This window comes from Oryza sativa, chromosome 3 (assembly GCF_034140825.1).
Source record: "Oryza sativa Japonica Group chromosome 3, ASM3414082v1".
In the NCBI taxonomy this organism is placed as follows: Eukaryota; Viridiplantae; Streptophyta; class Magnoliopsida; order Poales; family Poaceae; genus Oryza; species Oryza sativa.
This window is the reverse complement of record NC_089037.1, coordinates 26,392,309-26,404,150: the sequence shown is the minus strand read 5'-3', so window position 1 is coordinate 26,404,150 and position 11,842 is coordinate 26,392,309. Positions and strand designations below refer to the sequence as shown.

The window sequence follows — 11,842 nt, the reverse complement described above, 5'->3', positions numbered from 1 at the left end:
GGTACCTCGCGGTACCGCCCCAGTTGCTTGGACGGTAGAAAAACTCTTATGCTAGGGATAGGAGTCGTGTTCAACAAGGACCTGTTATGTATTTTGGGTATAAATATAGGCCGACCCCATGTAATCAAGGGACGACAGTTCAATACACTTCGGCGCATCGCCACCTTTTTACTTTTATTATTTCGACGAGTTTTTGCTTTCTAGTTGGGCTGCATCGGGTTCGATCTCCGACAAAAAGGTAAATCTTGTCATGGCTGCTTGCGTTCTCGGGATTAGTGCTTACATCTTCGTGACACTCTAATCATGTCCACGCAATTCATTGAGTTATCATATATATATATATATATATATATATATATATATATAGTATATATATATATATATATATATATATATATATATATATATATATATATATATATATATATATATATATATATATATATATATATATATATATATATATATATATATATATATATATATATATATATATATATATATATATATATATATATATATATATATATATATATATATATATATATATATATATATATATATATATATATATATATATATATATATATATATATATATATATATATATATATATATATATATATATATATATATATATATATATATATATATATATATATATATATATCGCATTATCTAGACCGATCTCGTCATCTAAGCTTTATCGGCTAGCCTCTATCATCGAAAACGAACGATAGGCTTAGGCTTCGATATTAAGCTAGATTATGTGATGTATCTACCATCTCGAACGAGCTTTCATCGATTTGATTAAATCTTATGTTTCTCTTCATGCTTAATGCTGCATCGGTTAGGTTCGATCTGTTAAGTACTATCCCGAAACGTTTTATCTATTCATTTCTTTGACTGCTAGTAGAGATAGTATCGGGGTTTCAATCGATTTTACCTGATTTAGTCGTTTTACTTCCTTATTTGGCTCTAGATCGCCTAAATCGGCCAATTATATCAAGATCCCTTCCTTCTGAAGTATATTAAGCTAGTTCGTCATTCTCACTAGATTGGTCTTAGCTTCATATATTTCATCTGCGCTGATATCTTGGTATAAGGTGGTATCGGAGTACTAGCCGATACAGGTTAGGTTTACCCCATCAGCTATGCTGTCCAAAAGGGCTAATCGGCGGTCAGTCGTGCGCACCCTCCCGCGTGTGACTGGACACGTGTCGCGCGCGGAGAGGGGGCGCGAACGGGGCGCGTGGAGACGATTTTTCCAGTTTTGTTTCCGGTTTTCTTTTGGTTTCTCTTTCTTTTTTTCCTTTTTTTAAAGATGTACGTTTGCAAAGTTTGTATTCGTATGTATACCAAATTTTGTATTCGCACGTATACAAAGTTTGTATTCGTGATTTTTTCTCTCGGGTTTTAATACGTACATATACAATGTTTGTATACATGTACGTAAAGTTTGTATACGCGTATGCAAAGTTTGTATACGTGTATGCAAATTTTGTATATGCGTATACGTGTATATTTTTTATACGTCAATTTGTTGATACACATAAAAATTATATATATGTATGTATATACTTTATATACATACGTAGAAACTTTATATTGATACGTAAAAACACAAAGTTTAAAATATATAAATACGTATATATACATGTAGTAGTACTGTTATAGTAATAGACTAGTAGTAGTAGTACTAGTAGACTAGTAGTAGTACTAATGGACTACTAGTAGTAGGAGGAGCCTGGTCGCGCGGGGGTCAGGGCACGCGACCAGTCGCTTATTAGGCGTCCCCTATGCTGTCAGCGTACCTAATCCCTACTCTGGGGTGCTTCTAGGTATAGAGCGATTTATACTGTCTCAGTGTTCCCACCGATCTATCCCAGTCACTCAATCTAAGCATGCCCCGTTGGATAGATTACGTATCGCTAACATCTACAACTGATCGAGCACACCGAACAATCTCCAAGTTTTTACCTGCTTCTGCCGATCTGACTCAAGTTACATCAGCGTGGCCTCGGACAATATGTCATCGGCAATCTTGCCGATCGGCTATCGTTGATGGATTTAACTCTTTGTTGTTTTCTACCTTGTTGGTTGCAGGATCAAACCATCTGGCACGCTCAGAACCCGAAGGCGATTCTTTTGGACCTGCACTGGAGTTAAGCAGATCTCCCAGGCCACTACGCGTTGATTTTTCGCGTCAACACGCTCTTAATAGTAAGGCATTCCTAAACTCAAATGTAAATAGGAAAATAATTATACCAATAGGAATGCCTTCTTTCCATCTTTTTTTCATTGTCTTAAGGGACGCCAATGCCAAAACCGTTTTACCATATATTCTTCAAATGATTGATGCGGTTACTTGTAGCTTCAAATGGCCTCGCACGGTCCATCATGACAAAGCCGTCACTCGCCCTTCATCGCCGGATTTGGTTCTTCGGCGCCAAACCCCTTGCTTGCCCTTCACCGCCGCATGGTCCATCGTGACCTAGCATCACTTGCCCTTCACCGTCGTGCCATAGTATCCACTTCGTATCTTCACTTTGTCATCCTTGGTATCTTTAGGTGTAGTGATATCACTTGAGCATCAATACCTTTGCAATCCTTGGGACATATTTCTCTCATTCAACGCAATAAAATTATTATTCCTAATGATCCGGTTGTCAACCTTCACATGTTGACCAACCGATCACGTATATAAAAGGATATGAATAAATAATGAGTACTAATCGACACCACAAGTGTCATATACTGGAATGTATACTCAAATGTAGAGATCCCAATTAAATGAAAGTGAATAACTTGGATCAAATACATGCATAACTAATGTATAGGATTTGCTCCCCTAAATGTATGCATACGGAATATTTGTGTGAAGCAAGAGTATATTATATTAATATATCAATATGTGTACGGAGAGAAAGAGTATATTTCATCCTTGTGATTTAGGTCCACCATCAATGAACGTTTCTATCTTAACTCACACGAAGTACGGGAATCATCTCTCACATATTCCACTTTCATATCCATATGAGATTAGTAGACAAAGAAATGCTTATAACAATATTAGTCTCATTTAATTGGATTTATCATTAATCACCAAAACCAAATTAATGACACATGAACTTTCAATCGCCATGTCTATCTCCTCGAGTCTTCTTCCTCATCCATTATCTCCACACTACACCACTTTAGTGGCCATCCCTCGTATTACCGCGCGAAAGTAGTAGCACTCCCTTGTTCTAAGCTTTAGGCCTGTATCTATGTTGCACTACCAACAACACACTTTTAGATTCAAATGGAGGATCGAAAAATGGAGAGAGAGGGTGAGTTGGTATAGTAGAGGGAATGGTGAGGGGACACTTGCTGTAAGGAACTCGCATTGCGGCAGTGGAATAGAAAAAAGAAGGAAGAAAGGTAAACATGATGCATAATAGAAATAGTATAATGGTGCACGCGAAGTGCAAAAGAAGAAAAAAGAATGTTGTTGGAGTTGTCATCCATGGCATGTGATGGCATATTTCAAGGCTTATCTATAATGAGAGAAGACAACCGGATGTGCAGAGTGTGATACCAAATACCCACCATGGCTTACATATATGATTAGAGATTGGAGATGGTCAGATCAATGTAATATGTAATATAGCAAGACTCAACCGCCATGTTGCCTTGTCATAAGGCGGTGTCTAGAGTCCTAGCTGAATACTACCCTGTATAGATTACAAAACTAAAGCCGTGTCCCCCAACCTATGGGGGGCAGGGAACCCCCTCAAGTCACAGGATCGGCACAACCCACAATCAGGTCACAAGATCGATAACATCACTATGCCTAGTGGATACAATCCATCAAAACAGGAGTAGGCTATTACCTCTCACCGAGGCAGCCTGAACCTGTTTAAACCTCTATCTCCGCGTACCCATCCACTTTTAAATCTCGTGTGCTACCCTATTATTACCAATACAAAACATTGACACCAGGCATATTGTGAGGCTGCAACCTAGAGATGGCAGTGCTAGAGAGAGGAAAAGCAAGGAAGGGACAAGGGCAAGGAGGTGGAGAATGCGTGAGATAGGAGAGCATCGTCGGGTCACACCGATGGAAAGGAATAGAGTAAATAATAGACAAAGAAATTACTATTTTGCCCTTTTAGTAGTGGTCCCTCCACAATTTTGCCTTATCCGTGAGGTGCGCCAAACTTTCTTTGCCCTTGGATATAAATGAATGGATGGCTTAAAACTTTCTCGAGGCCGATTGTACATTTTTTTGCCCTTAATGACTTGAGCTGAGTTCTATACCTCCTTTCCCATTTTCTACACTCTCATTTTCCACGCTTCCTAAACTGCTAAACAGTCCATCTTTTGTAAAAATTTTGTATAAGAAAGTTGTTTTAAAAAATTATATTAACTATTTTTTAAGTTTTATTTAGCTAATACTTAATTAATCATTTACTAACAAGCCATTCCGCTTTACGTGCTAGGAGGATTAGTTCCCAACCTGAAATGCTGAACACAACATCGGTGGGTGTAACATGGATCACACAATAGACTTCCCTTCCCCCTCCCCGAGCTACCAGCTTTACATAAGTGAGGAAGAAGAATAATAAGAAAAAGTTTAAACATATATATGTCTGATATAGACAATAGAATGATGTTTTTTTGGTATGCGGCACACTACGCTCACCTCCCTCCATGTACGGCACGTATTTGTACAGCGCACAATAGTTGTATGATTGGCATGTGCGTGCAAGTGGACGGTCGATATAATTTACATTTTAAATATTCTTTAAATTGGAACATCAATTTCTAGTTGCACGCGTTACGTCTCTTCTACTATTTGTCGTATCCGACACCTTTCACTGCCTTCCCGCAAAATCCTCACCTACCTCTCTCGGTTCTTCTCTTATTTATACGACCTATTCATTGCTTACAACCACACAATCGAACCCAAAGAAATACCCTTCTCGCCGATGTTTATTTGCTTTCAAGCATATGAAATGCTTAGTATCATCTATCGCTAAATCCTCAAGCCTCCTTTCATATGCTCCCAACACATGTACCATCGATAATCTCACACCACACTTCTTCTTCATGGTGTATCTACACTCTAAAATGCTTGATTCATAGTTGCGACTAATATGTCGACGCCAAAAATGATTCTATTAGCCAACCAGCTAACCGGGTCGTCTATCATCATGATCCTCGTATTAGGTAAGTATTGCCTCTTTCTTGACAATTCATTAATTTTTCGGAAATAGAACTGAATTCTATTATTTTCAATCTATATTTGGTTCATTATCAACTTCGATTTGATCAACCTCTTAGGCGTTGCAACCAGCTCCTTCCACACAGGACCCCTCCCTTCACCGCCCCCGGCCTCCATGCTGTGTCCACCACAATCACCGGTAACGTGCCCTTTCCCTCCGTCAGTACAACGCAACATGCAAACAAGAACTAGTTAAGTCTTGTCCGGGACCAAACAAAATCCAACCATTGAATACGAAGTTATTCTCACCGTGCACAGCTGCAGAGCAAACACCAATCACACGAGTGAGGAAAACATAACGCATGAGTCGATGAGCAGTGTGGGGACCTATAGGCAACCGGCATCAAGATTCAAGTTATTCATAAAAAGAAAATTTTACATAGCTACATATAACAACTTAACAACTTAACATGATGCATGTCTAAATAAATTCGATCTAGATCCTCGATTTTTAGATCTAATTTAACCTCTCATGTATAGATTTTATATCATTATTTTCAGTCGTATGTAATAGCGGGGCTACTGTAAAAAAAAAACATGTCCAGTTATTTCCACGGTCACCATTTTTGCTAGGCACACCTGTTTCCATGATCCTATATCTCACCCGTGTGCAGATCGCCCCTGTGATCCGCACATCAAAACCTCCAGTCCTCTACAGTAGCAAGGAGTAAACCACAGATCCAACGGGCGCCAGGCATGCATGCACAGCTATCATCGGTCGATCACGCGATGCACCCGCACACACGGGCCCACGGCGCACACTTAGCGGTACACGTGTACGGCAGAGGCGTAGAAACGGTAAGCCTCTCTCTGTGCTGTCTCGCACCATTCCAGAACCGTTCCAGTTCACTTCCCCCCAAGCAAACAAAAGCACTGCAAAGCTAGCTAGCTAGCGCTGCATGCAACGCACGGCACTGGTGGCCGGGTGGACGGACGGTCGTTGCTAGCTTGACCAGCCGTGTGCGCGGCGCGCCCCAGTCCCGGACGACAAGAAACCCCCCGGCCCGGTTCACTTCCGCGCGCGGGGCGGTGCGCGCCCCACATCGCACCGCGCGCTGCACGCACGCACGTACGCGCACGCACACGCGACGCAAGCGCAGCCGCCCGCACCGCACGCAGGTGCAAAGCCGCAAACAACAAAACGCTCCCCCGTCACCTCCCACCACTGCATGCGAGGAAGCGTGCGGGGGACCACCGTCGGTGTGGTGGTCCACCCCGAGGCAAGCTACGTACGTCGCGCGCCGGCCGCGCCGCCCGTTGGGCTGCATGCTGGCTTGCGTCGCGTCGCGTCGTTGGGACGCCCGGGGAGGAAAAGGCGCAGCTAGCGGAAACCGCCACCCGGCCCCGGAGCAGCGCGCGCCGCGCGGGGTCCGTTTCGTCCGACCCCGATCGATCGATCAACCGGCCACGGCCGTCCGTCTGCACGAAGCATTTCCATCCACCACACGCGTACGTCCCCGTCACGCGATCCCATCTCGGTCCCCTGGCCCCTGCAGTGACGCGATCATATGCATGAATGTACGTGCGTGCTCTCTCTCGTGTGGTCTGGTCCGCGCGCTCGTGTATAAATAGGCCCGGCCGGTCGCGTTCACCTCCCCACGCTGCTCCTCGATCGGCTCTCTCGCGCTCCCTGATCATTCCTGGCTGGTTCGTACGTTGTGATTGATCGAGAGATCGGCGTTGCACGGTGAGCATGCATGCAGCTTCGCGTTCGGTAATGGCTGGGTTTTCCCCGTTGGTTATTTCCCGTGAGATTCTTACTACTTCTTCTCGTACTATACGTCGTTGCGTGTTGTGTGTTGATAGCGATGGCGGGGATCAGTGCCTGTGCCTCGTTTCCTGTGGTTGCGGTGGACTCCGCGTTGAGACCAGAGGCGGTGGAAGGGCAGGGCGCGGCGGCGACGGCGGTGGCGGCGCCCAAGACGGTGACCGAGTCTGAGTCGTCGGCGTCGGCGTCGGCGTCCATGGAGCCGGAGGAGCAGGTGGAGGAACCAGCGAAGAAGAGGAAGAGGGACCCGGCGCCGGACGTGGGGAGCTCCAGCATGGACGGTACTGACGGCCAAGGAAGCGACGACGACAAGAACGACGACGGCGAGGAAGCGCCGGTGCTGCAGGCGGTGTCCCCGCCGCGGCAGAATGCTCTCCAGCGGCTTGTCGACGAGTGCCGCGTGCTGCTCGATGGCTCCTCCAAGTCCACTCAGCCGCCCAACAGTACTACCGTCTCCCGTATCGTCGCCTTGCTCAGTACGTGGCTACGTGCACCTATCCTCATCAGCTTTCTCGATCGTTGCATATATTTCAAAATTTAAGTTAGATTCATATTCTTGCATTTTTCAAATTTTCGACAGCGATTTACAGATGTTTTTGAGAAAACAAGGGATGTTCCCTCGAGGTGTGCGTGTGACACTTTTTTTTTTGATACATAGGTGTGTGAGAAACATTAATAACCCACAAATCACCATGCATGTGCAAGTGCAATATGCATTGTCCACAAACGACACACGCGCGCGCGCGCGCACACACACACTTTTTAGTGGTAAACACACATGTATAGATTGACAGGGCTATTATTTGTTTGAGGGATATATATCAAATTAAAACTTAAAAAGGCTATTTATGCTCGAGTTAATTATTGACTGCCGTTAATTAGTTCGTGTAGACACTTCTTAGTAAAATGTTATGTCGACTGAAATATGTGTATGGCATATGCATGTATGTTGAAGGGGGTGTTTGGCTGAGTAGTGCTCCATTTAACCAAGATTTTTAAAGTTTTTTTTTGTTACATTGCCATTAGTATGCCATACCACAGTTTTTGGCAATGGACTCTACTTGTCATTCATATTTTTCTTGCTCTCGTCGTGCCTAAGGATTTGAGCACATTGTCAACAAATTCTTGACCACACCTTAACTATGCTCTGGTAAGATTGTGCGATTTGTTTGCACACACATATTGACTTTAATATGCATACACCCGTATATGTGTAGTCGGTATGTAATTAATGTAGTATACGTGTGCTATCTTTTGGATGCCCTAGGAGATAGATATTTTTCGCATATAAAAATATTTGTATTGTCGGGTGGACATGTGCTTTGAGTATTTATGTATGATATGGATTGTAGTTGTCATGGTTATATCTTCACTACCAAACACATCGAACCATGCGTATTAAATACATACGTCATTATGTAAAAAAATATTTGAAAAAAAAATCGTGTGCAAATATTTGAAGAAATATGTCTTAAGAGGGGAGTGTTAAAAGTATATGCTGCTATACCAAACATATTTGAGATACATATGTCATTATGTAAAAAATATTATTTTAAAAAAATTGTGTGCAAATATTCGAAAAAATGTGTCTTAAAAGGGGAGTGTTAAAAGTATATACTGCCATACCAAACGTATTTGAGATACATACGTCATTATGTAAAAAAGTATTATTTGAAAAAAATTGTGTGCAAATATTCGAAGAAATGTGTCTTAAGAGTGGAGTGTTAAAATTATATAATGCCAAACCAAACATATTTGAGATGTTGATTTTCTTCTGATGTTTATTTTCTTGTATATTTGTGAAGTGATTGCAGATTAATCTATCTTGTTAAATTTTTTTGATGATTTTTTAAGGTGATGTGTAAAAAAAATGAGGGGACATTTTATCTATAGGAAAAAAAAAACCTTTCCCCCTTCTTCTGCCTTTTTCTTTTCTTTGTGATACTGTAGTCCCCATGGCCCCACCCTTCTCCAAGTAATGTGATTCTGTCCGAAACCCTGAACACAACAATACACCTGATAATCAAAGTGACGACCTTCATTTTTTTTTCGGTTTTGCTATAGATATGTCGCCATAAATCTTCTCTAATTACAGTCAGTTTGTTAGCCCTCAAAGTTTCGTTTAGATTCGTGCAGGACTGCTTAATTTGCCATCGTGCGTGCAAGTACATACACATGCACCTATGCTGCTTGCTGTGATTTATCCGATCGATCACGTTCCTTTGCTATCTACATGTAAAATTACACTCTATTTACATATGTAATTTTAATATTTACATATGTAATTTCAAGATTTACATTATAAATACACTAAAATTACATATGTAATTTAGGAAGTTACAATGTAAATACATGCCGACTATTTTTTGGTGAAAAATATGACGCCATAAATATAGCTACACCCTTTTTTTTTCTAAAGAAAAGTGACGACCTGACTTTGAGTTCCAGATGGAATTGGACCGGATGACCTCAAGCTGGGCACGGTGCTCGACACCTCCGAGGTAACGAGAGCTGCCGCTTTCCGCCGCCGAGACCCCATACAGGTTATCGGGGGCAATTACCTGTACGAATGCGATAATTTCACGGTGCGTACGTACTACTAATTCCGATCCCTGAACGTAATTGCAATTTGTTAACGATGATATATATATATATATATATATATATATATATATATATATATATATATATATATATATATATATATATATATATATATATATATATATATATATATATATATATATATATATATATATATATATATATATATATATATATATATATATATATAGTTACTGATTAATTCTTTGATGCAGGTGGCGGTCTTCTACCTGCCCGCCGGGACGGTGATGCCGCTGCACGACCACCCGGGGATGACGGTGTTCAGCAAGCTCCTCGCCGGCTCGGTGCACGTCCAGTCCTTCGACTGGGTCAGCCCCTCCGTCTACGGCTCCGGCGGGAAGCGCGCTGTTCACTGTACGTAAGCCTTACCCCCCTCCCCCCCCCCCCTTGTGCAGTTCAGCGCCGCCGCTCGCCGGCGTAAGTACGTACGTCGCGCCGCCGATCTGATCACACTCTGCGTGCTTGCGTGCGTACGGGCGTGTTGGATATGATGTGGCAGCTAAGAATACGAAGCTGGTGAAGAAGGTGCTGGACCACGTCGTGGAGGCGGGGTGCGGCACCTGGGTGCTGTACCCGTCCACCGGCGGGAACCTGCACCGGTTCGTCGCCGGCGTGGACGGGCCCTGCGCCTTCCTCGACGTCCTCACGCCGCCCTACTCGGAGGGCCGCCTCCGCCGGTGCACCTTCTACCGTGATTACCCCTTCCAACTCCACCGCAGTAAGCAAGCACAGCTGCAGAAATTTGTGCCATTTCTTGGCTTGATCGATCGGCGTTAATTGTTGATTTGTGCGTATACATGCAGATCACAGGTTCGCCCGCAACTTGAGCGCCCAGGAGAAGAGCCAGTTTGCATGGCTGCGACCGATCAACGCCAGCGCGCCGCCGGACCTTCGGATCGTCCCCTTGACGTACAGTGGCCCGCCGGTCGTCTAGGCCGGCCGGCTCGCCGGCGGGCTGGCCGGCCGCCGCCGGCCGCCGATCGAATGAACGGTGGCCACCGCGCGCGCGCTAGCTCGATCGTGTGTCGCTTACTGTTGACGAACGAATAAATTGGTGTGATATGATCGATGGTTTGCGACGATGATTATTAGTATTGGAGCGAGTACTCGATCCGCTTGTTATCTTAGCAGTACTTTGCGTTGCAGCAACTTGCTCTCTTCGTGTGCAGCAATAATAAACAATAATGACCATCCCCAGATGTTTTAATTACTTTGAGTGTCCTTAGTGTAATTTGTTGGTGTGAATTTCTCAATCCTGTGTGATGTGGTGCTCATGCGTATGAAGTGATTGTCAGGTTGTGTATGCAAAGAGTTTACTGAGGCTGAGGACGAACTTATGCAGATCAAGACAGAATATTATGCTCTGCAAATGCAGTGCACAAGGATACTACAATTAATTTGGTTGGGAGTATATGCGATGTACAGCCAGCATGTGCAAACCAGCAAGCAACGCTCACCGCGAGAGTGGCATGGTGACAGCGACGAACTGATCGAGACTTAATAGTATCACTAGTGCAGAAGCAACGGCAACATATCGATCGTAGTACTACTAATTACTACCAGGACACGTGTAATCACTACCCCAGATGCAACAAGAGAAGGGTGGCGTTTCTTCCCAGTAGCCACATTTTCCCTTTGTCTAACTTATGAATCAAGTATGCACTAACACTACAGTCCATAAATCCCAAGTGTTCCTTACCTGTAAAACTGAAACACCCTGCTCAAAGCCAAGCAACTAACTGAGTTTCTAAGCAGCATAAAAACCGAAGCAAGCAATTAACCCATAATTAATTAATTATTAATTATTATAAATTTGATAAGTTGGTCCATTTGAATCCTTTAGAAAACTTCTATATTTTTTTTTAAAAAAACACTTTTTAACAGTTTGAGAAATGTTCTAACGAAAAACGAGAAAAGTTGAAGTTTAGAGTTAGAGTCTAGAACAAAGCATAATCATCTTACTTTCATCCCCTTCTCATCATGTGTTTCTCATAGGTGTGTAACTATATAGGATCCAATACATTCTTCCCAATTTATAATTATATATGGTTTAGCCCATGTTTTATTCTCAATTCACTCATCCAGTCAATTCCTAATTATATGGTTTAGTCCGTTGCATGTTACTATAAGAAAGGAAAAGAAACTATTATAAAAGGAACTATTGTAAAGCTTCGACTCCA

At 42.7% G+C, this 11,842-nt stretch overlaps 1 protein-coding gene across 1 annotated transcript; it reads left to right on the top strand.

Moving 5' to 3' along the window:
* The first annotated feature begins 5,693 nt into the window (after positions 1-5,693).
* On the top strand, positions 5,694-10,872 carry LOC4333605 (plant cysteine oxidase 3). Its single transcript, XM_015773402.3, has 6 exons — positions 5,694-6,956; positions 7,076-7,513; positions 9,486-9,622; positions 9,857-10,016; positions 10,162-10,380; positions 10,466-10,872. Exons 2-6 carry the CDS (start codon positions 7,078-7,080, stop codon positions 10,594-10,596), a joined length of 1,083 nt encoding a protein of 360 aa, XP_015628888.1. The 5' UTR covers positions 5,694-6,956; positions 7,076-7,077; the 3' UTR covers positions 10,597-10,872.
* The last annotated feature ends 970 nt before the right edge of the window (positions 10,873-11,842 follow it).